This window comes from Giraffa tippelskirchi, chromosome 13 (assembly GCF_054371585.1).
Source record: "Giraffa tippelskirchi isolate mGirTip1 chromosome 13, T2T-mGirTip1v1.2.pri, whole genome shotgun sequence".
Taxonomy (NCBI): Eukaryota; Metazoa; Chordata; class Mammalia; order Artiodactyla; family Giraffidae; genus Giraffa; species Giraffa tippelskirchi.
The window spans coordinates 30,910,201-30,935,771 of record NC_137287.1 but is presented as its reverse complement, the minus strand read 5'-3'; the positions used below and the strand labels follow the sequence as shown (position 1 = coordinate 30,935,771).

Below are 25,571 nucleotides of genomic sequence, written 5' to 3'. Positions count from 1 at the left end.
AGCTTTCTTTATAGTCCAACTCTCATATCCATATATGACCACTGGAAAAACCATAGCCTTGACTAGACAGACCTTTGTTGGCAAAGTAATGTCTCTGCTTTTTAATATGCTGTCTAGGTTGGTTATAACTTTTCTCCCAAGGAGTAAGCATCTTTTTATTTCATGGCTGCAGTCACCATCTGCAGTGATTTTGGAGCCCAGAAAAATAAAGTCAGCCACTGTTTCCACTGTTTCTCCATCTATTTGCCATGAAGTGATGGGACCTGATGCCATGATCTTTGTTTTCTGAATGTTGAGCTTTAAGCCAACTTTTACACTCTCCTCTTTCACCTTCATCAAGAGGCTCTTTAGTTCTTCTTCACTTTCTGCCATAAGGGTGGTGTCACCTGCATATCTGAGGTTATTGATATTTCTCCCGGCAATCTTGATTCCAGCTTGCGATTCATCCAGCCCAGTGTTTCTCATGATGTACTCTGCATATAAGTTAAATAAGCAGGGTGACAATATATAGCCTTGATGTACTCCTTTTCCTATTTGGAACCAGTCTGTTGTTCCATGTCCAGTTCTAACTGTTGCTTCCTGACCTGCATACAGATTTCTCAGGAGGCAGGTCAGGTGGTCTGGTATGCCCATCTCTTTCAGAATTTTCCACAGTTTATTGTGATCCACACAGTCAAGGGCTTTGGCATAGTCAAAAAAGCAGAAATAGATGTTTTTCTGGAACTCTCTTGCTTTTTCGATGATCCAGTGGATGTTGGCAATTTGATCTCTGGTTCCTCTGCCTTTTCTAAAATCAGCTTGAACATCTGGAAGTTCACAGTTCACGTATTGCTGAAGCCTGGCTTGGAGAATTTTGAGCATTACTTTACTAGCATGTGAGATGAGTGCAATTGTGCGGTAGTTTCAGCATTCTTTGGCATTGCCTTTCTTAGGGACTGGAATGAAAACTGACCTTTTCCAGTCCTGTGGCCACTGCTGAGTTTTCCAAATTTGCTGGCATATTGAGTGCAGCACTTTCACAGCATCATCTTTCAGGATTTGAAATAGCTCAACTGGAACTCCATCACCTCCGCTAGCTTTGTTCGTAGTGATGCTTCCTAAGGCCCACTTGACTTCACATTCCAGGATGTCTGGCTCTAGGTGAGTGATCACACCATCGTGATTATCTGGGTCTTGAAGATCTTTTTTGTATAGTTCTGTGTATTCTTGCCACCTCTCCTTAATATCTTCTGCTTCTGTTAGGTCCCTACCATTTCTGTCCTTTATTGAGCCCATCTTTGCATGCAATGTTCCCTTGGTATCTTCTAATTTTCTTGAAGAGATCTCTAGCCTTTCCCATTCTATAATTTATGGACATTCAAAGCTCCTTTCCTGAATATTCATTGGAAGGAATGATGCTGAAGCTGAAGCTCCAATACTTTGGCCACCTGATGTGAAGAACTGACTCACTGGAAAAGACCCTGATGCTGGAAAGGATTGAAGGCAGAAGGAAAAGGTACAACAGAGGTTGGCATGATTGGATGGCATCACCAACTCAATGGACATGAGTTTGAGCAAACTCCAGGAGTTGGTGATGGGCAGGGAAGCCTAGTGTGCTGCAGTCCATGGGGTAGCAGAGTCAGACACGAACGACTGAGCAACTTAACTGACTGAAAGCTCGTTTAGGTGACGCGGTCTGACAAAAATGAAAACACTATATTTCTCAAAAATATATTAAAAGAGTACCATTATCAAAGCCTTAGTTCAGTGTTCTGATTCTGTTTAGACTATGTCAGAGAACCGAAAGTTTGAGACAGTTTTCTATTTAAAACCTGGTGAAACCCCTGTTTCAAAAAATAACTATAAAACACCCACTAGACAGCAAATTAAAAGCAAATGTAAAAATAATACAAAAAAATACTAATCTTTCAAACCAAGGAATTTGCTGTTAACTCTAAACATTTTTAGTAACAGTAATACTGGGACCATTGTCATAAAAGTAGCAAATTGTTTCTCACTTAGGCCATGGTATACCAATTAAGTAATTATAGCACATACCTTTACATATATAATAAGGTCCTTCATAATTTGTTTTTGTAGGTCTTGGACGTATTTTTTTCCATGATTTATCTTCTACATTCTTTATCCTACCAATTAAAATATCTTTCTTACATTTATGGTCTAGATTAGCATGATAAGTGAAATCCATTAGCTTAGGGCCTGAAAAAGATATAAAAAGGATTGTTCATGTGCACAAGAAGTATCATTTCATTTTACAGGCACAGTTAAAAGCAGATGTGAGCAACTGAATAACGATTATTAAATTCCCATGAAAAAGTCCTTTCATAACCCCCAAGTACAAACAAGCTAGGGAAAGTAATTTTTGTCTCTTGTGCTGTCAAAGATGAGAACAAAAACACCAGTGCTCCCAAGATATAACCCTTATTTAATTATTAGAATAGGAATTCCAATGGCTTCTAAAGGTAAAGTGAAAGTCTCTCAGTCGTGTCCAACTCTTTGTGACCCCATGGACTCTACAGTTCATGAATTCTCCAGGCCAGAATACTGGAGTGGGTAGCCTTTCCCTTCTCCAGGGGATCTTCCCAACCCAGGGATCAAACCCAGGTCTCCCACATTGCAGGCGGATTCTTTACCAACTGAGTAAAGGTAAAGCATGTGCTTAAATAAACTAAGAAAGAAAATGAATTTGGGACCCGTTTAGAATAAACTGTGTTTGTATCACTTGACTTAGGGGTAAAGGTATGAAATAATCCAACAGAAAGTACTCTAATTTTCACAAACATGGTATCACATACTGGTCTTAAAATGCTTTTTTCTAGTTCTCATTCTGTTTGAAAATGATCAAGTTCTTAAACATATACTTAAAATACAAAGAATTTTCAAAATCAGGTAAATATTCTATTCCAAATGATTCTATACATAAAATTATATCAAAGAAGAACCGAGACTTATCCTATTAGACTCTAAAGGCTCCTAATCAATAATTGCTGCTTCTTTAGAAAGAACTCAAATAAAGATGCAAGAGTCACAATAGTTGGTGTTTCCACATAGATTTACAAATTCCTAAGAACTCTCAGGTTATTGACGGGCTCCTCGGTTTGGTCCTGACCTGATTTTACAAAACAGATCTGGCAAGCTTGTCTCAGTTCATGGGTTCCTTCAAGGGGATGTCTTGGGGTCACTGAAGAAGCGGGTTTAGCTACTGCACTTCCAAAAAAGTTTCCAAAGTCATTCCGAGGGTGACTTGAAATTCCTAGGAAACTCTCAGAAGCAAACAGACTGCCTGGTCCATTCATCTGCAAGAAGCATAAGAAAACAAAAAACAAAAAAACAAAAAACAGCCAACAAATATTGCACTATCACTAAAAAAGAAAACAAACGCATCTGAAAAATGAGACATTCTGTACAGACTAGAAGTGGGACTATTCTGTCCTTACTACGTTTCTGTTTAAGAACCATTTCCTTCTACATTTTCCTGTCTTTGGGGTCTCTAGGCCCCTCCCCCACATTTTGGGATGCTCCATGAGTTGTTATAAGTGATGGGTAATTGTTCTGTTTCATCAGCCAACAGGGTTTTCATGCCCTGATCTTGCATTTCCTCATCATTCACGCTGTGCTAAAGCCTCTTACACTGCTGATTAATTTGCCATGACAGATCCAGCCTTAAACACTGAGCACTTATTACTGGATGTTCCAGAAGAGTCTTATTTTAGCACTCTTTCCCACAGCACACACAAAATTCCAGGGAACTGGTACCGTTCATTCAAATAACTCAGTTACTTAAGTAAAAGACCTATTTGCAATTTAAGCAACGTAGTTACAAAAGAGGAAGTGGCACTTACAAGTAAAAGGGAAGAATTACTGTTGTTAAGCGCTGTTCCCTCTCTAGAAGTTGAGGTGGACAGATCTAAAATAATAAAAAAACTTCAACAGACCTTTTCATTCTAATCATGTAATAAGAACATCAGGGCTTAGCAGCTCACTATGGCTTCCCACCTTATTTCCCATCCCAGTTCTGAGAAGCTTTCTTGCTTATTGTTGACACCCAAAGAGAGCTATGGAGTCTCTCCTCTCCTCCAGAAACCAAGGACATAAATAATCCTTAGACAAACAAATTTCAATAAAAAGCAATTTTTCAGGGACATGAGCTAAGGCAGGGCCTATCAAATGGGAATGTTAAAAAGACTAAGAAGATAATTCACATTAAAAATGGGAAAGGATTCTCTCCTTTTCAAAGTATGAAGCAGAAACTCATCAAAACATTAAGAGAATCAGTCAGGTTCAATTTCTTTCTTTTTCTTAGTGTACCACCAATTACTATTTCTCTGCCCTCTGTTTTCCACAAATTTTCATTTGTTCAGTTGCCAATCTTTAAATCAATTATTTCAATTTTGATTCGTTTAACTGTAATGATGCCTGACAAAAATATGAAGATTTTTCTTGTGGCTACTTAGAGGATACATTAAGCCTAGGATTACAAAAACAGGAGTCAGGCCCAAACCTCAGCAATCCCTTGCAAAAGTAAAGCACCATAGTTTGCTGAGCTCAATGGATGAAGCCAAAAATACATGGTTCTATTATCATTCTAAACACTGATTTTAAATTAGTCTTAACTAAGTATTGCCTAGTTCAGAATTTAAAAGGATAACCTATCTTTAAGACTCTTTAAGAGGGGGTTATCCCTTTTCTAGAGAAAACATTAACAGTCATTCCCCCCTCAACAACAGACACCCACCTTAACAAGCTATCCTATTAAAAAAAAAAAAAAAAACAATAAACAGTGCCACATACATTCCTTCTCTTAGGCCTTTGCTTCTTGATCTCCACAATGGCACAGTTAAGTCCAGGTGAATTTAAAACAGGAAGGTTCAGGTTTTAGAGCTACAATGTATTTTCAGCTACAATGAAAACAACTCAAGTACCAACTATCTAGTGTTAGTTAAACAGACTTTTTTAGAAAATGAACTGTAACTGTTTACATAAGCAGCTTGAGTCTTACCTCGTTTGGATTCACTCATTGAAAATGAATTTAAAGAAGAACAGAAATCTTCTAAGGACGAAGTCAAAGGCGGATACAGCTCCGAGAAGGAGGGCGCTGGTGCGTATCTCGCCCCGATGGGCAAGGCGCCCAAAAGAGACGCCGCCGAGAAGGGCACGTTCGGGCCAACGCTGGGAGTTGGGAGGGGGCCTCTGACTAAGGCTGACGGCTGGGGAGGAAACAAGACCGGATTGAAGTCCGTGAAACTCTGTCCCAAGCTGGCCAAACTGCTGTTAATACCAGCACATAAGAACAAATTATTCCCATGGCTGATTCATGTCAATGTATGGCAAAAACTATTACAATATTGTAAAGTAATTATCCCCCAACTAAAATAAATAAATTTATAAAAAAAAAAAAAAAGAACAAATTATTCCACTGGGTGATCTTGTTAGGTAACAAAGCTGAAGTCAAAATCAAGACAGCAGAATCCAAGCGACAGAGCTGACTTCTTCTCCAGCCCACTTTTTGAAAAGTCTGAAGATGTGACTTCTAACATCACCGTGACCCAAATGAGAAGTCCCTGCTTCATTTCCCAAGCTTCCTAGGATTTCTAACATTCCCTACTCTGAGCCAACCAGATTTCCTCAAAGAGGAACCACAAGGGCATGTATGGGGCCAGGGCAGAAGGAAGAGTGGTTGAGAGAAGGGAGCTGCAGCAGCCTGGAGAACTGGGGACCATCTTTTTGGAGATGTGAATGTACAACCTCACGAGAACAAATGGAACGATGCCTTGCCCCTCCCCCACACAGCGATGATTTTTCAAGAGCTTCCTGTATCAATTAAAATACCTTCCACTATTTTAATATACTTCACAGCAGGAGTCAGCGAACTTTCCTATAAAAGGCGGGATATACTGTCCATTTAATCCTCCTAACCCTCTGAGGTGCATCCTATGAGGACCGTCACTGTACAGATAAGGAAACCGAGGGACTGAGAGGTGAAATAACCTGCCCCAGACCAAAGCGGAAGGAACCAACTCCCCCACCCACACCACACATTGTCTGTCTGCCTTTTACATCTTCTCTTTGTCAGCTCCACAAGGACATCACTGGTTTTACTCTCCCCGGAAACAAGCTCTGAGTTTCCCTCTCCACGTCATCATTCTAGTACTACTGCTGCCACTATCTTAATATACTTCACAGCAGGAGTCAGTGAACTTTTCTATAAAGGGCTGGATATTAATACAGCCCTATTAATATTGTAGGCTTTGTGGATTACACAGTCTCTGGTGCAACTACTCAACTCTGTTACTGCAGTGTCATGAGATATTTTCATGTATCTTAAAACATTCTTCTTTTCCCTTTCTTCCAACTATGTAAAAATCTCAAAACCAGTCTTAAGTGTTCAGACCATATAAAACAGGTAGCAGGCCAGATTTCGCCTGTGGACCCAAGTTTGCTTTATGGTTATGTAGCTATAGAAGAAGCATCCTTAAGGAATGAGAAATCCTTAATCTATCGATTCATTTTGCCTTACACACCGAATGTCTATTCTTTGCCAGGGAGTTAAATTTCCCTTTCCCATAACATGTGATTCCTAGTCTATTCTGTTTTTTTAATTTAAAAAATAACAAAATTAGCCAGTTACTACTGGAAAAGGACGAAAGTAATTTTCAAGAAAGCCTAAGTTTAGCCTAAAGTCAATACTGAAAATATCTAACAGGTTATACCACAATTTTTAAAAAAAGGGGGAGAAAAAAAGGCAGGTTTTAAGAAGGAGTCAGACTGAAATTTACCATGACGGTTTCATTAGTTTCAGGTGCAGAATCCAGGAGATCATCTATTTCATCTCCGAGGACCATATCTCCATCATCTAAAAATGCTTCCGGTGTGCTGAAGGGGATCTTTCCTCCATTTGCCAACACTGTCGATGGTAGAGAACTCTCTTCCACTTGCAGTGGCAAAACAGAAGTTAAGGGCATAATAGAAACTGAGGCCAGCTCATTTCCAACTTGGTGAGAAAAACTGGATGCAGGTATAGAAACAACAGAAAGTGCTTCTTGCCTCGGAGTTAATAAATCTGTAACATGAATGGACATGTGCTCACTTATTTTCAGTATATTTACATAATACAATAGCCAATAACAAAAAAAATGAAGAGCAAGGTGAAAATATGAAAGCAATTATAAACAGATAGATACAACAGTGAAAGCAATTCAAATAAAAGAGTAAAAGCAATTCTAAAAAACAGTTTGTTTTGCCCAGGAACAGATATATTCACTTGTGAAAACGCTTCCTTCTTTCTCAAAATGCCTGGGCTCCTTTTGGGTGGAGCTACTAGAGGGAGGTGACGCCACGGTGGACGCCTCTGCTGACAGTCAGTACCATCAGTCACTGCTGACACAGCCAGAGGCACAGAGGTGGTTTCTGAAATTACTCGTTTTAGTACTAACGACACAGCAATCCTAACTGACAACACTGTAATGTACATAACATCTAAAGCTGGCACTTTTCTTTTTCTTTTTTTTGGTGTGCAGTGAGGCATGTGGGATCTTAGTTCTCTGACCAGGTTCAAACCTGCACTCTGCATTGGAAGCGTGCAGTTTTAACCACTGGACCACCAGGGAAGCCCCCAAGGCTGGCACTTCAGATTAAGAGGACATGTGTGTGAAAACATACCTGGTTCGATATCTTCCACAGAACAGTTCAAAGCCTAGAAATTGAACCAAATAATAGATCATAGTATTTTGAGGATTCTAGACTATAAAGCAAGCTATAAAACTCACTCTAAGAGAGCAATGCCAATTCTCATATCTGACCTCCTTCCAATTAAGACAGAGACAAATAAAACGTGTAAACCTTTGTAATGGCCAGTCCAGTGCACACTCAGTCGTGTGGACCAGTCCAGTGCATGCCCAGTCGTGTCTGACTCTTTGTGACCCATGGACTGTAGCCAACCAGGCTCCTCTGTCCATGGAATTTCCCAGGCAAGAATACTAGAGTGGGGTTCCACTTCCTTTTCGGGATCTTCCCAACTCAGGGATCAAACCTGCATCTCTTGCGTCTCCTGCATTGGCAGGCCACCTGGCTGGGAAGCCCAACCTTTGTAATACGTTGGATTAAACAGTGTGGGCCTCTTGCCACTCATTTTGTGTGGCCTAGTATTTCTCCAAGGATAATCAGGAGCTTTCCAGTTCCAGAGGGACCAGTGTAGCCACTACACCCTCCCCAACTCACAGCGGCCTCTTAACAGCTCTAACAAGACTTATCTCTAAGAAAGATAAATCTTGTTAGTTGTGTTTAACCCCATGACTTCTAAAATTATTACATGGCCCAAACTCACTTTTTCTAATAACACCTAACATCTATGAACGTCCTGTAAAATGCTCCATGGGCCTTCAGGAAATGTTGATTGAGAGCAAAAGATATGACTTGAGCTGTTTGTTTTCTTTTCATAGGGCAGGAAGCTCTGGCCACTTAGGTGTATGAGGAATAAAAAGGTCTCAAAAATAAACAAAAACCAAAAATATTAAAAGCAGAACTGCTAATACTTCTATCTTCTTTTCTTTTTTTTTAAAATTATGATTCTCATAAGAGTAATAACCTTACCTTTGTAGCCCCATCCCTAGGAACTGATTTTAGTGAGAGCTGAAAGAAAATTAAGATGCTACTTTAAAACCAGAACTGACTCCAAGTTACAAAACAAAATGAAAATACCTTATGGCGAGAACTCCAGCTTACCTCGGCTCTAACATATGCTTTTCTTATTTTAAATCCCAATTTCTGAGCTAGTTCTTGAGTTAATTTTATTACATGTTCATCCTGAAAAAAGTCAGAATATACGATTAATGGAGGGTTATATTTACCAACCACAGAGAAGAAGGGACAAAACAGTTCTAACTTATCCTCTGTCAAGACATTTGCTTTATGGGCAATTATTCCCAGCTGCAGCAGGTGGACAGCTGGCTGGAAAACATAACTTTTTGATGCCATTCATCTAAAGCAATAAAATGGCTAGGATGTAAACAAATGAACTAGAACATAAATACCATACCTGAGGCACTGCCAAGGAGCACTTCGCTACAGCATCATAAGCCTCTCTGAATCTTCCCAAATCACTTAGAGCCTTAGATTTCCGATACAGAGCTTTGTAGTTACTGGCATTTAAACTGAGGACTGTATCACAGTCTTCTAAAACTTTATCATGGAAACCCTGGTGAGTGAGACCAAATAAAGTTAGCAATCAATTCATGTCTTGCAATGATGTAAACACAAACAAATTCAGATTCTCCTCTCAAATGGATTGTTAGTGGGTTTTATTGGTCTTTTTAAAATCATTTTCATTATGAAATTTCAAATACAGAAAAGTAGAAAGAATATCATGGTTACCTATGTAACCACCACCCAGACCTTGGGCCATAAAAGACTCCAGATCTTCAAGAAAGAAAGCTGTCCGGGTATAGCTGAGGTCCCTAAGTGTTACTCCCCTGTCCTGTTTTCCTCACCTTTTAGTGGAGCTCATTAAAATGTTAAATGGCAATGTAACTCCCAAAGAGAGGGCTGAAGAGGAATATATTACAGAAAACCAAAGAAATCATCAATGAATGCTCACTGGCAAACAACTAGGTAACAACACGGGTACTTAAAATTCATGGTTAAATGTGACTGAATGTATATATGAAAACTGTAAGAACATCAAAATACGGTTTTTTAAGTTGAGATAAGTGATGAGGTTGTGTTAATTCTTTTGAAGGCTCACTACTGTTGTTTTTTAATTAAAAAGAAAAAACTCCTAAGAGAAACCTTAGGAGCAAACTGTCAGCAGAGACACCTGGATACACCCATCTGTGAATACCCGTATCTTCCTAGGCTGACTTTTTTCTTTTTTTTAAGAGCAGACATCCCCCTCCCCCAAAGCCATACTCAAAAGGGAATCTCCAAGGACCAGTATCTAAGAAACAAATTATTTTAAAAAATTCCTAAGTATTTGGCCAAAACTGATTTTTCAAAGCTTGAGGCCTCTCTAAAGCAGCTAATACATCTTTCTTATAAACTGAAATTAGAAAGCTGACTTTTGCTAATGTACTATGTTACTGAAAACCTTTTTTCTCTCCAGAAACATTGCTTTACAAATCACAACTCACCATATTGGAATAGCAAGCAATACGATTTATATATAGTTTTTCAATGATTTCTTTAGGGATTAAAATTTCTTCAGACTTTGCATAATCAGCTATACTCAAAGCTTCTGAATACTGATTTATAGAGTGGTTCCAATCACGTTCGCGATAAACATCATTTCCTTCATTAAAAAGATTTCTCACAAGAGCACGTAAATATACCTTAAAAAAAATAAAAAGAATGTTACCCCTTGAAACTCTTTAAGGAACAAGTCAGAGTGCAACCAAATTTTAATTTCTGTATCTAAAACTTCAGAGGAAATAATGTGACAGAGCAACAAGCATTGTTGTAAGAAATTATGAAATCCAGGCCAGGTCACTACTATCTCAGCTAGGGTTTCATCCTGCTTCCTTTTTCAAGAAAAAATTCAATTAAGGAAAGTGCTCCAAAAGCAGCCTGTCAATATTTGTTGACATCGCCAACTCTGTGCCAAGGATAAAAGGCTCATGGTTAAATGTTAGAGCCTTTTAAGGCTTCTAACTGGTATTTCTAATTGTCTTCCCAAAAAGGCAGTAACGAATGTGTATAAGTGGCTTGCTTGAGAGCACCCCTGCCAACATGTGTACACACGTGTGTGAGCACCCACACATAAAATCTACCTGTTTCTAGGGGAAAAACGGTATCCTTTACTTATTTGCATATCTGATTACCAGCAAGGTTGAATTTCTCCACATTTTAATGGACCATTTGTATTTCTTCCTTTGTAAATGTTCAGGTGGCTTACTGATTTAGGGGGTGCAGTTCAGTTCAGTTGCTCAGTCGTGTCCAACTCTTTGCAACCCCGTGGACTGCAGCACGCCAGGCCTCCCTGTCCATCACCAACTCCCAGAGCTTGCTCAAACTCATGTCCATCAAGTCGGTGATGCCATCCAACCATCTCATCCTCTGTCATCCCCTTCTCCTGCCTTCAATCTTTCCCAGCACCAGGGTCTTTTCCAGTGAGTCAGTTCTTGGCATCAGGTGGCCAAAGTATTGGAGCTTCAGCTTCAGCATCAGTCCTTCCAATGAATATTCAGGACTGATTTCCTTTAGGACTGACTGGTTTGATCTCCTTACAGTACAGGGGACACTCAAGAGTCTTCTCCAACACCACAATTCAAAAGCATCAATTCTTAGGTGCTCAGCTTTCTTCATGGTCCAACTCTCACATCCATACATGACTACTGGAAAAACCATAGCTTTGACTAGATGGACCTGTGTCGGCAAAGTAATGTCTCTGCTTTTTAATATGCTGTCTAGGTTGGTCATAGTTTTTCTTCCAGGGGATGTCAAATCTTTTTTTTATTGCTTTTAGTATACATGTTCTTATGGTAGGGGCAAAGGTTCTTTAAGTTTCCTTCAGGATTACTATCATTGCTTTAAGATTTTAAAAGTCCCTTTCCGGGACTTCCCTGGTGGCCCAGTGGTTAAGAATCTGCCTTCCAATGACGGGGACACCAGTTTGATCCCTGGTCACAGAACTAGATCCTGCATGCCTCGGAGCAGCTAAGCTTGTGCACCTCAACTAGAGAGTCTGTGCACCGCAACGAAGACCCAGTGCAGCCCCCAAAATAAATTAAATAAATAAGTAATTCTTTCTTAGCAAGGGGGCAGATAAACATGCAGCTCTTCATCTCGTTTCATGAATTCACGTCTAAGCTGATGAAAGTGACAAAGGAAACTGTCCAGATTGATCTTTAACAACTGAGGTGACTTGAGAGACAGGCTGGTTCCCCTCTCTGGGCCCCGAGTGCCCATCTGTAAAATCAAAGGACTGCTCCACATGATTGCTAGCTCTCATACTTTACAGTTATACCTCTATTTGGAGAAAAGGAAGGAAGAGAGAGGCTGAAATGAACAGAGAGGGAAGGAGGCAGAGAGAAAGGAGTGACGTTCAGAAACACCAAAACCCGCAGAGACACAAAGCCGCAGGGAACTAACGGTCTGCAGAGATGAGGGTGTTTAGTTCCAGGCCTAGTAAACTGGGCTTTCTCTCTAACTAGATTCATCTCCAGCTCTTTCATTTGACTATCCAGTCACCCCTTTACGATGACAATTTCTCTGCTAAAGAAAAACCAGCAGATACTCTGTACTCTCCTTCTCAACATAATCTGTCCCTCTCATTCTTCCTGAAATGAAAGGCTAAAAGTAATTGTCAAGGACTCAAAAGAAATTACTTCAAAATTATATTAATAGAGGAAAGAAAATACACAACTGTATAAGTATGACGGGAAAAACTAACCTTGTCTTACATACACGAGTTGACAAACTTTTCCTATAAATACCCAGAGAGTAAGGATTTGAGGCTTTGTGAGCCATACGGTCTCTCTCAACCATGTCATGAAAGCAGCCAGATAACACATTAGCAAATCCACAGCATGGCTGTGTTCCAATAAAACTTTATTTACAAAAACAGACAGAGGGCCACATCGGGGTTTGCCAAGCCGGGCAACATGTGACAGTTCACAGGCTACTTTCAAATAGATCTTTTCCTTACCGCATATTGTTCCTGTGTTCCTGGATACGACAGCGGTGACCTAAGAAGAAGAAACCAGTTAATTTTGATGATCAGGTCCCTGTCAGGATTTGTTCATCCAGGAGTGACCCTAAAACTGGGGTTCTCATTAGCTCACCACTGGTTCAAAGCACATTTGAAAGACCTATTTGTCCTCTATGACCATGATTCACATATAACTGTAGTCATGAAAAAAATCTAAAACTATTCTTTTGTATTTTCTTTAGGGTAACATTTACCTTTCAAATCTACTTCTACTAACAGAGGGCCTAATTCTTCAAATGCTGAAAAAGTTTTAAAATAGTACAGAACCACTAGTTCTACTTGTTTCAATTCACTGCAGAACAGAGGGAAAGAATATCCCCTTCCCAGGAGGGACAAAGAAGTCTTTCTGCCTGGACACAGCCACCCGGGCTGTGGTCCTGTTGCTGATGTGCGTCACGAAGGCCAGTTGGAGACCGGGCTTCTCAACAGAAGGACTGTGACCACAAAAGCCCTGGGTCCTGACCGATGTTGACTTTCCCTCATCAGAGTGAAACTAGATTCAAATTCCTCCGTCAAACATTTTGGGAGATACGTCAGGATTTTAACCCTGAAATATTGGTGACGGCAAGATCCACCTCAGAACACAAAAGGACTGATGTTCCGGGAGCAGAAAGCATTGCTGGGACAGAAATATCTGATTTCTAACCCAAATGAATAGGACTGAAAGTTTCCTATCCCCTGCTAAATGCACAGCCACACCAAAAAGGAACTGCTACGTGGCGAGGACACAGGCGTGCAGGGAGCCCTTACTGTATAAACTGTAGTCCTTCCTTAATGTTCTGCTGCCTTTTTCTTCTCTCCTCGGACACACTGGACATGTTATCCCACACATCCACTTTCTAAAGGAGAAATCTGGAAAGAAACAGGCAAGAAGTTACACAAGGCACGGGGCTCCTGGACCCCAATTAAAACACTCATGAGCGAGGTCATGTCGCACAATTAACTGTGGACGCATCCATCTCCTCCGGCCTGACTAGGGTCTTCGAGGCCAAGGACACCACCTGAGCTGGGCCCGTGGTCCCCGCTGTCTTGTACGCCTCAAGCAGAGGATGTCCATACTGCCTGCTCCACGTTGAACAGCCGGGCAGATTCGGCAGGCCCCTCCTAAACAATCTCCACGCACAAGTCACCTCTCTCTCCCCTTCTCATCTACCCTCCTTCAACTGCAGGTTTTGTTTCTGGCCTGTCTACGCACGCGGAAGCAGTCATGAGAACAGTCCTGGCCTTGTTTTGCTTCTGGAAACCTTCCAGGAGCAAAAAGGTTTCATATCCGCTTGCCTCTGAGGGATTTTGACTTCCTTGTGAGCAGAGTCTAAGCCTGATCTGTACTTTGTTACACAGACTTTTGAAACAATCCTTGTTGATACAACTGATAGAATTGAGGATCTAAGTGAAGTTACTTTAATTGCAATTTTCTGGACAGGGTTTACCTTAAATGTAACTCAGGTTGATGTCAACACCCGGGGTATTTACCCTGACTGGCCATTGTTCATGAAGTATTTCCCAGAAAGCTACAGGAGAATCACAGAGAAGAGAAATGGGATAAAACGTCACCTCTCAGCGTCCTAAACTAGGGTCACTCAATCTCAGCCATTTGGGGAAGAAAGCTATGACAAACCCAGACAGCATATGAAAAAGCAGAGACATCACTTTGCCAACAAAGGTCCGTCTAGTCAAGGCTATGGTTTTTCCAGTGGTCATGTATGGATGTGAGAGTTGGACCATAAAGAAAGTTGAGCACCGAAGAATTGATGCTTTTGAACTGCGGTGTTGGAGAAGACTCTTGCGAGTCCTTTGGACTGCAAGGAGATCAAACCAGTCAATCCTAAAGGAAATCAACCCTGATTTCCTGGAAGGAAATCACTGGAAGGACTGATGCTGATGTTCAAGCTCCAATACTCTGGTCGGATGTGAAGAGCTGACTCGTTGGGAAAGACCCTGATGCTGGGAAAGACTGAAGGCAAAAGGAGAAGGGGACGACAGAGGATGAGATGGTTAGATGGCATCACTGACTCAATGGACATGAATTTGAGCAAACTCTGGGAGATAGTGAAGGACAGGGAAGCCTGGTGTGCTGTAGTCCACAGGGTCACAGAGAGTCCAATGTGACTTAGAGACTAAATAACAACAACAAACTCTCTAGCATGGAGAGCTGTCCTGTGCGCCATGAGATGCTAGCAGCTTCCTGACCTCTGCCCACTAAGTGCCAGCAGCACTCCTCCCCTCAGCTGTGACAAACCAGTATCTCCAGATATTGTTAAAAGCTCCCTGGTGGGGTGGGGAGGGGTTGGGGGGTCCACACAGTCACCCTTGGATGAGGACTCCTGAGAGTTAATTCTAAGAGGACATCATGTCATGAAAACTATGGATCTGCACCCATGTTTCAAGTATACACAGCTGAATTGTTTTAGTTTCATTACTGCTTACCATGTGTTAAGCAAGTTTTATTTTTAATTCTACCGTTTTTCAAAGTGTAGAGTGGGATGGAGGCTGGAGTGCCCTGAAACCTGGGAACTAGTGCTAAGGCTTTTTTCTTTTTTTCCCCTTTTAGTTTTATTGAGATACCATTAAATACAGCACTGTGTAAGGTTAAGGTGTAAAACACAATGATCTGACATAAAAACCTCATGAAATGATTACCATAACAGGCTTAGTGAACATCCATCACTTCGTATAAACACAAAATTTAAAGAATATAAAGATACTTTTTTTCCTTGTGATGTGAACTTTTACTCTACTCTCTCAACAACTTTCATGCTTCCCTGGTAGCTTAGCAGTCAAGAATCCACCTGCAATGCCAGAGACATGGGTGCGATCCCTGGGTAGGGAAGATGCCCTGGAGAAGGAAATGGCAACCCACTTCAGTATCCTTGCCTGGGAAACGGCCATGGACAGAGGAGCCTGGAGGGCTACAGTCCACGGGGTCATGAAGAGTCACACAACTGAGGTAACTGAGCACGAGCTACACACGAGACAGCTCCAGACGGGCTGACAGAGAGGAGCAGCGGTGAGAGAAACCCGGGGGCTGGGAGAGGGTAAGACAGAGTCTCTTCACAGCACACCTTAAAAAGTTCTTTTTAAACCTTGTGAATAAATGACCTCTGGAAAAAGAAAGTATTCAAAGAAGCCTATGTGGCTTCTGAGCCCTTCCTTAGAAAGATGACTTCCAGGGCCACTTGACTTTTTTCTCCTTTAACTTAAGTCAGAGTCAGAACCTTGGAGCTCAAAGGCACCCAGGGCTGCACCTGGGGGCCCAGGGTGGTCAGGCCGGAGGGACTGGGATGCAAGAAGAGAAGTTGAAGGCAAGAAGCCTCTCCTCTCCTTCAGTGAACGACGGGCCTCTCCTCACCCTTGTCTGGTGAGGTGCGGAATTAGTTTGAGGTTCACTTGAAAAGTAAAGCTGGCTCTTGGGCTCGGACCTAGGTGGCGGCCACCTGGCAAAACACACCAACAAGGTCAGAATCGTGGGCAAACCCGGGACCTGTTGTGGGGCCTCCCTCAGGAAAATGGTGAAGAAAACTGAAACCAGCCAGCACCCGGGTACACCTGCTCCTTCTGTGGCAAAACCAAGATGAAGAGACAAGCTGTGGGCATTTGGCACCATGGTTCCTGTGTGAGAACCGCAGCTGGTGGTGCCTGGACCTTCACCTCCACCTCTGCCGTCACAGTCAAGTCTGCCATCAGAAAGAAGACTGAAGGAATTAAAGGACCAGTAGAAGCACCACCATTTGATAACGTTGCCTAGCCAGTAATAAATGGGTTCATTTATGTAACAACAACAAAAACCACAAATCTGTGGACTCAGAAGGGACTCTGGGGTTAGGATAATCCTCTAAGATAAGAGCCTTAGAGCTGCCTCCCCAGGAAGTGCTCGAAAACCTTGAACCCTGGCCTCTTAAGGACAAAGGGCAGCAGAGAAAGAGCTGACGACTCAAGCAAGTGATTAAGAGAAAGTAAGATGTAGATTCTTAACAGCAGGAAACACCATGCCATCTTTACATGTTTCAAGATTGGGGAACATAACATGAGGTGATATTTAAATATATAATACGACACAGCGTTTCGTGTTCTGTAAAATTTTCCCCTAAATTTTGTTATGAAAAATTTTATACACACAGGAAAGTTAATTTTTTTTTTTTTACCATGAATACCATATACCTCTATGCTACCTATATCCTACAATTAATATTTTGGTATATGTAGTACATCTGCCCATCTTTACTGACGCCTGCCCACCCTCCGTCCATCCACCAACACAATTTTGTAAACTGCAAAGTGAGCTGCAGACATCAATTATAACTCACCGCGAAACACCTCAGCATTATGTGGAGTTCAACATCTGTCTGCAGTTTTTAAGGTAAAACGCACACACGTTAAGGCAGGTTTTGACAAACGATAGATACATTCGTGTAACCCAGACCCTGGTCTTGAGACCCACCACTGCCTTCACTCCAGGAAGTTCCCTCGGGGCCCTTCTCTCCCCTCCCCCGCACCCAGGGCATTCACTGTTCTGATTTTGTCCCACCAGTAATTAGTTTTCCCTGTGAGATGAAGCCTCCCCCCACATCTCATCTTAAAATAAAACAATAAAGGCTTTTCACACCGTCTTATTTTGGGATCCAGTCAACAGAATCCGGCCTCAGTTTTAAGGTGAAGGAGAACGTGATAAAGTTAATCCAACAACCAGTTCTCCTCTTCAGATTCAGCAGCACATGACAGGGGTCCCTTCCCTCCTCAGAGTGGCGGGGGGGGGGGGGGGGGGGGAGGGGAGGCTTCATCTCCAGCTGAGCTCTAAACATGAGGGCCCTGGGGTGCACCAGAACCCCTCTGCCTGTGCCCCCACCACCACCCTCTCCCCTCAGGAATCCCTTGCCCTGCCCAGATGTGAAATATTCTCATCAAGGGCCCGACAATGCCCTGTGTCCATCCCTTGGCAGAGCTCACAGATACGTTCTACCCAGTAGTTCTACCTGGATGTCCAGACGCCACCCGCTGTTCAGAAAGCAGGGCTTTAATACCATGACAGTGAAAAGGAACGTCGCCTTCCCAGCCCCATCATTCAGCCGCTTGTGTGCCCTCTGAGGGCAATCAGTCAACAGAACATCATTGACACAGATCTGTTAGGCATCCTGACAAAGACACTCTGTGAACAAAGCTGTGCCTGGACTACAGAGGTGGTTACATGAACCTACACGTGGGATAAGACTGCACAGAAACACACACACGTGAATGAAAAGCTAAGGTCATAGACATGAGTTTCCGGGCTTGGCTATGGCCCTTCAGTTAGGCAAACAACACCACTGGGGGAGGCAGACGAACGGTTCATGAGATTCAATATATGACCTTCGCAGTATCCTGTGAGTCTACAATTATTTCAAAATAAAAGGTTAAAAATATCCTGTCCATATGTTATTTTTTGTACAAACCAGGGCTCCTAACACGTGTCCGCACCTTACTTTGCCGGACTAGTCTTGAAGGTCAGTCCACGTCAGCACATATCAAGCTGCTCCGTGACATGGCTGCACCGTAGCGTCACCAAGCCCCTCGGGATGGACATTTTGGTCGTTTCCAATCTTTAAAAGTTCACCAGGTACACGGGACATTTCATATGCTGCTGCTGCTGCTGCTGCTAAGTCACTTCAGTCGTGTCCGACTCTGTGCGACTGCATAAAGGCAGCCCACCAGGCTCCCCCATCCCTGGGATTCTCCAGGCAAGAACACGGGAGTGGGTTGCCATTTCCTTCTCCAGTGCGTGAAAGTGAAGTCGCTCAGTTGTGTCCAACTCTTCCCGACCTCATGGACTGCAGCCTACCAGGCTCCTCTGTCCATGGGATTCTCCAGGCAAGAGTACTGGAGTGGGGTGCCATGGCCTTCTCCGATTTCATATGCGCATATTTTCAAAGAGTTTCCAAAGAATGAAGAGTAGGCGCATTTCTTTATTTTGCCAGCTACTGCCCAGTTTTACCAAGTGACGTTCCCCACCACCAGTGCACAGGAAATGATGGAGTTTCCAGGCCGTCAGAGAGACAGCTTTGGCTGGGGCTTTGTTTCAGTCTTCCTATCATTAGTGAGGCTGAACACCTCTTAAGATTTAAGAGCCGTTTGTACTTCCTTTTCTGTGAACTGTTTCATTTCCTTCGTGCATTTTTCTTCAAGGCTGAGCTGTTCTGATTCATGGAAGCTCTTTACATGTTGAGGAAAGCAGTCCTTTGTGATGTTATTATTATTTTCCCCAACATGATGGCAAACTTTTGATGTTAGTTATGGTTCTTTCTGACAGCAAAAGTCATTATTTTTAAGTAGCTCAATACTTTTTTTTATGGCTTCTGGATTTTGACATATTCAGAAATGCCTGCTGGGCTTCCCTGATGGCTCGGTAGTTAAGAATGCCTGTCAAGCAGGCAACAAGGGTTTTGATCCTTGATCTGGGAAGATCCCACATGCCACGGAACAAGTAAGCCTGTGTGCCCCAACTACTGAGCCCATGCTCCAGAGCCCGGGAGCTGCAACTACTGAGCCCACATACCACAGTTACTAAAGCCCGCACGCCTTCGAGCCCACCCTCTGCAACAAAAGAAGCCACCGAAATGAGAAGCCCATGCACCGCAACTAGAGTAGCCCCGGCTCGCTGCAACTAGAGAAAAGCCCTCACAGCAATGAAGACCCAACACTGCTAAAATAAAGAAAGAAATAAGATTATTTAAAAAAAGAAAGAAATGCCTGCACCACTCTGAGATTACAAAATAACTCTCCACATTTTCATCTAGTAGTCTGTTTCATTAAAAAAAATTTTTTTTTTCTTAAACCGGACCCACCAGTTTACTCTAAGAAGTGATATATATATACATATTCCCTCTCAAATAGCTACCAGTTGCCCAAATGCCATTTACAAAAAGGCCATCTATCCTACACTGACATGTGTAAGACCCACAGAAAATCCTGGGCCAATGTGTGACCTTTACTTAGCATTTCTAACTGGAAGGCCCCTAATGTTACACCCTCCTCCTCCCAAGCCTAACTCTGCCCTTCTCAGTACTGAAATCTCCTCCTGGTCGACTGCTCAAACCAGAAATCTTTCTCTCACCACATCCAACCAATCTACCAACAAAGCGTCTGTCGGTGACACTGTCAAAAATAGACGCAGGGCACCCCAAACCTGAGAGCGCTCAGGCCTCCTGCGCCACCCCAGCCCCAGTCACAGGTGGGTGTCGCAATTCCCTCCTCCCCCACCTCTGCTCTGGGTCCCCAACCTCACCGTCCCTCCCCCATCCTGTCCCCACACTACACTGAAAGGAATGCTCTTTAAAAACACAAGTCGGGTATTATGGTCTTGCTTAAACTCCTCCGCTGGCATGCCCTCAGCACCCAGAACCAAATCTAGACTCCTGACGGCACCGCCGCCCTCACCCGGCCCGGGTCACGCTGCTCCTCTTCCTGTGGGTCCCTGGGGTGAGTCAAGGGCTCCACGCTTCCGGAAGCTCATGCATGCAGTTTCCTCTGCCCACGACGCCCTTCCCAGATCTGCCCTGAGCTGGCTCCTTTCAGCCCTGAGTCTTGGCTTCAGGGTCAGCTTTAGAGGCTGACCCATCACTCCCTACCAGGAGACCCCCTGTCTTTCTTAGCCACGATCACCTCACACTCCCTGGGTCCAGGTCAATGACAACCTGAGCGAAGAATGAATGAAGTGGCTGAGCGTAAAGAGAACACTCTATTCAAAGTCCCTGGGGCAGTGGTTCAGTCAAGGCAGCGTGATAAACCAAAGGACGGGGCCAAAGAGGAAGTGACCGGACGCCAGCGGGGCCGGCTGAGGGGAACCCCACGTCCTTAGGGAGAAAACAAGGGAGTGAATCAATAGGGTGGGAATCAACCGGACCACAACAGAGGAAAACCCCGAAACCCTAAGCCACTCCTGAAGGAGTTCACTCATCACCAACAGGGGACGAGCCAGTCAGCCACACCTTGAGCCAGTCAGCCACACCTTCTTCTCCTTAAACGGAGAGGAAGTGGTGGGTGGGTGGGTGGGGGGAGCTTGGAACAGTAAAAATAAATAAACAAAATCAGCCAGAAACTCAATTACAGAGTCTGAGCAAACTCTACGAGATGGTGGAGGACAGGTGAGCCTGGCGTGCTGTCATCCAGGGGGCCCGCGAAAGAATGACACGACGGAGCCACTGAACAACAACAACAATTCATTCATTAGCTAAACTCCTGTAAACTGGAACGTGCATCACCTCTCTGGAACCAGCTGATTTTAAGTTCCCTACTCACTTTGAAGCTTCACAGAAGGCAAGGTCCCCTGGCTCTCCAGTGTAACTCCTTACATATTTATTCTGTGCCAGTGAGGTGACACCCACTATATCAAAGCCTAGTACAAACCTATAACTAAACCATGGAACGCGAAACTGTGAAATTCTGGCCTTTCATGGTAACTTTGGGAACCAGCATCCATTATCAGAAGACACCAAGGAAACGAAATGTGACTACAATATACGGCAGAGATAAAAATCACAGCTATCACTGACGGCTCTGACTGGATGCCGGGCATTGTTCCAAGTGCTTTCTGAGCGTGAAATCATCTAATCCTAAGAATCCTGAGAGGCAGGTACTGAGAGGAAACTGGAGCACAGAGAAGTGAGGCCGCCGGGCCAGGCTCACACAGCCAGGAAGCGGCCCAGCCGCCCAGGCTGGCTCCCGGCCTGAATTCCCATCCGAGGAGCTCTGCCAGGAGGGCCAGCGTGGCTCCGAGGGCGCCGGGGCTGGGCTCTGAAAGACACAGGCAGCTGCCATAGACAGGTGGGCACTTCAGTGCCACTCAAGAGGAACAGAATAAATACAGCCCTCTGCACACTCAGGCACACAGGATGACATCTGCACGGGATGAAATTTAAAGCAACTCAGAGAAGCAGAGGGGGTCGATGGTGTGGACACAGGGAATTTTTGGACAGCGCTCCAGGGCCGAGTGGCGAGTGGAAATACGCTCCGCCCACGACATTATGTGTTTAGAAAGAGGAATAAATATTATTAAACAGCCGTACTTCCAAGACATCCTTACACGGGACCAGAGAAGGTGCCCCAGGGAATGTGCAGCACAGTGCCTGAATTTTTGCCTAAAAAGGCATTCCTAAGTTGCAAGTGAAAAATTATAATCATCAGCCTGTAGTCAGTGCGGTCCTCAGACTCAAGCCTCTCTGGGTCAAGGTGTAAACAACACACAAAGTAGTTAAAGTAACTGTTCCCTGTCACCCCAGCTTGCAACAGTGTTCCTGCACTATGGAAACACTTAAAAAAGCAGGTGGATACATTACATCCCAGAGATACCACAAACCCAGGGAGGGAAACATTATTACAGATGTTCTGGAACCTTCTTGGAACAGGGAAATCTCCTCCTGGATACCCTTATGAGGCAGTTTGCCCCTTCTACTGAAAACGAAAGCCCCAAGATGAAGGCTGTGCTAAGCAACATCAGAGAGGAAATTTCACAGTTTTACTCCACCCCCAACCCCTCTCCCCACCCCCCTAGCTATTCACTTTGAACTTGCTCTCAGATCTCTCAGATATAACATGTGCCAGGTGCCCCTTGCAGGGGGCCCAGGCCTCCTAAGGCCCAGGAAACATCTTGCCTGACACAGGAATCCTGTATGGGAGGAATGAACAAGAAAGACAAAAAATCTTGTACTAACAGCTTGCCCAGGGGCACCCAGGCCCTGGGTCAGTGACATGCCCAGGACTGCAGAGGTGTGCTGAACTGCCAGATTACTACCCTGCTCCAGACTCAAGCATTCTAATAAAATACAAAGGTTCCACTTTCTCATTTGTGCAACAGAAAAATTTCTGCCTCTCTTTTACTGTATCCATTACCTGGTCCCCAAGGCTTCACAGTATGTGAAACTAATATTAATTAGGTAACTAAACAACACATCGCTAAACTCATAACAAAATTAAAAAGCAAACTTCTTATTTGGGCAAAACCTGGTAAGGATAAATGACCCTGTTTCTTTGCATCAAGGGAAATTTTCACCTCACTTAATATGCTTCTATTGTGTGTGTGCGTGTATGTGAATTAAATTTTTTAAATTAATGTTTGGAACAAGTACACATTTTAAACTTCTGGATTAATATTATTTCTCCACCCTAAAAATACTATCTAAGGTTTTTCTCTTGATTTGTAAACATTTCACACTTTGGAGAACACAAATTTCACTTCCAATCCTAAGATTCTGGAGAAAAAGTATTTTCACTAACACACACACACTTCAAGATATTATCTGGAAATCAAATCTCCACACATTATACTTTCTCTTGAAAGTCATTCTAGAGTAACCAAGGCAACAGAATACAGACATCTTCTGTTCTGTTCTACCTTGTCCTTTACTGGAATGCTCACAACTCTCCAAGAGTCACTGTCACCATTACTGGACTTGAGATTCTATACTAATTGATTCTCTCCTACTTAACATTGATTTAACCCTCCCAAACTGACAGGTTTTACAGTTAGTCAAAATGAAGAATTAGGGGACAGTATCATTAACAACCACCATTTTTACTCGTAAAAACTGACAGTATCTAACAGTTGGGAAGGGAAGAGTGTAGGTCAGTGTGTGACGAGCACCCAAGAAAGAGCCATGGTAACTTGAAGGAAGGCATTTAGGTGGCAGAGGACCTGAAAATTAACATGTGCTTTGCATTACACACACACCCCACCCCCAAAAAATATTCAGCTTCCATAGCTCACAGTTTGATTCTGAGTGAAACTATCTGCAGACTCCAGTAGACAGCAGATGGAAAACATTTTTTTCAGCAAAGAAAATTCCGTCCACTAATTTGAATTATCCTGAAAATTAGGACAAGATCCTCATTAAGCAATCAGCTGGGCAGTCCAGTTGAGGGTGAGAAGGAAGAGGCAGGGGGTTCCTTGAGAGCCTAGCAGAGGAGGCCACATGCCATCACAGAAGCAGGAAAAAATAAGCAGAGGGCACAGGCTCCTAATCACCCCTGCCCCATTCCGAAGCTCTGGCTGAACGCTGTCCAAGAGAAATATAATGCCAGTCACATATCTAATTTTAAATTTTCAAGTAGCCATGTTAAAAGGAGAAGAGAGAACAAAATGAAACCAGTGACATTAATTTTAAGAATGTATTTAAGTTAACCTATACATTCGAAACATTATCATTTCAACATGTATGATTTAAGCAGGAAAAAAACGACGAATGGGGGTGTTTTACTGTTTTCTCCTAAATGATTTAAAATCAGGTGTGTTTCTTTCACCGAAGAGGGCATCTCTAGTAGGTCAAGCCACATTGCAAGCGCTCTGGCGGTCAGCGGCCACCTTCCGGGGGCAGCTCACACGAACTTCAGGCGGACGGTTGGCTTTTAAAATACCTAACTACGTATCGGAGGACGGGGGGGGGGGAACCCAAGTCCCGAAAATTTCACCCAATCAGGGTGCAGGCGCGACCTCTTGGGACCAGCCAGAGCTTTCCAGCTGGACCACACCCCTGCAGTGACCGTCCCCGATAGGAAATTCACGCTAATGGGAACTGACAGGTCTTCATTCTTTAAGGGTGGGGACGAGAAACCTCCAGCCCGGGCCGTCTCGGTGTCCACAATAAAGACAGGAAACCATTCGTGCGCGTCCTAGACGTGAGCCCCGCGCAAAAAAAAATTAATAAAAAACGGGGGGGGGAGAGTGACCCGAAATGAACGAGTCAAGCGCCCTGCGAGCATCCTTCCAGCCCCCAAACCCAAGGTACTGGATTGGTGGGGGTGGGGGTCCTCGACCACCGAAACAGGAACAAATAGTACGGGAAAATATATACACACACACACACACATATATATATATTTTAAATAACCAGAGAAGGGGTGTTTTGTCAACCGAAACTCATGGAGGAATGCGGCGCGCAGCGGCGCCCGTGCGCCCCACTTGGCGGAGACGCGCCCCCCGCCGCCCCCCAGGGAGGGAGGGACAGGGACCGCCCGCCCCCGTCGGCGCGCCCGCGGGGGCCCGGGCGGCGGCGCGCGCTCGGGCCGCCCCTGCGCCGGGGCCGCGCGCCCTTTGTGGCCGAGCCCCGCGCCCCCGGGGCCGCCGTTCCGCCGCGGGGCGGCCGAGCGCGCCCCTCCCCCGCCCGTGTCCGTTACCAGCCGCGCGCGAGCACGAGGCGGCGGCGGGCGGGGGCCGGGCGGCGCGCGGGGCGGCGGGCCGGCTGCGCGCACCTACCTGCGGGGACGGCCGCGCCGGCGGGCGGGCAGCGGCACACGGTGAGCGGGCGACGGCGGCGGCGGCCTGGGCGCTCGCTCGCAGCTTTCCTCCGCGGCGAACCGGCGGCGGCGGTGGCGGCGGCAGCGGCTCCTCGGCCTCCGCGCGGCGCCCTCTGGCGGCCGGAGGTCGCGCCCGCCGCCCGAGAGACGCCGCCATTGGCTGCGCCCGCGAGCGTCGGCGCCGGGGGCGGTGGCGGCGCCACGTCGGGCCGGGCGGCGGCGGCGGCGGCGGCACCGGGAGGCGGCGACCCTCGGCCCCGGCCCCCGGGGCCGCCCCCGAGGCGGGCGCGCGGTCCTTGCCGGCCTGCGGCCGCGGGGCGGAGCCAATGGAGGGGCCGCGCGGCTCCCGGAAGCAGCGGTCCTGGGCACCGATTGGGGGTGGACGTGCGGTTCAAATGGATGCGCGCCGGGCGTGTGTTTTTCTGGGCCGCGCGGCCCCTGAGCAGAAGAGCTGGGAGTTAGAACGCGTCTCACAGGGAACTGACCTCGTTTTGCCTGTCGGGAGGCCTCCCTCCCGAGCCACTGTTTATTTAGCAAGTCCTTAGCTGGTGCTCCTTACCCTCCGGCTTGTAAACTGTTGGGAGCCTCTGGACATCGTTGTTGTCCTCTTTCC

General features: G+C 44.7%; 1 protein-coding gene and 1 pseudogene across 1 annotated transcript in view; one reads left to right on the top strand and one right to left on the bottom strand.

The window, feature by feature from the left end:
- Positions 1-25,020, bottom strand: part of ZC3H7A (zinc finger CCCH-type containing 7A) — a 40,455-nt gene extending 15,435 nt beyond the window's left edge. Inside the window, exons 1-13 of the mRNA XM_081560370.1 lie at positions 24,918-25,020; positions 13,451-13,552; positions 12,638-12,677; positions 10,125-10,322; positions 9,035-9,193; positions 8,722-8,802; positions 8,590-8,628; positions 7,660-7,693; positions 6,777-7,060; positions 5,000-5,207; positions 3,843-3,907; positions 3,110-3,296; positions 2,038-2,199 (exon numbers count right to left, since the gene is read on the bottom strand). Of these exons, the coding sequence (XP_081416496.1) occupies positions 2,038-2,199; positions 3,110-3,296; positions 3,843-3,907; positions 5,000-5,207; positions 6,777-7,060; positions 7,660-7,693; positions 8,590-8,628; positions 8,722-8,802; positions 9,035-9,193; positions 10,125-10,322; positions 12,638-12,677; positions 13,451-13,518 (1,525 nt within the window). The 5' untranslated portion in view covers positions 13,519-13,552; positions 24,918-25,020. The remainder of the gene's footprint in view (positions 1-2,037; positions 2,200-3,109; positions 3,297-3,842; positions 3,908-4,999; positions 5,208-6,776; positions 7,061-7,659; positions 7,694-8,589; positions 8,629-8,721; positions 8,803-9,034; positions 9,194-10,124; positions 10,323-12,637; positions 12,678-13,450; positions 13,553-24,917) is intronic.
- On the top strand, positions 15,982-16,416 carry LOC145530917 (large ribosomal subunit protein eL43 pseudogene; annotated as a pseudogene).
- Positions 25,021-25,571: the final 551 nt, after the last annotated feature.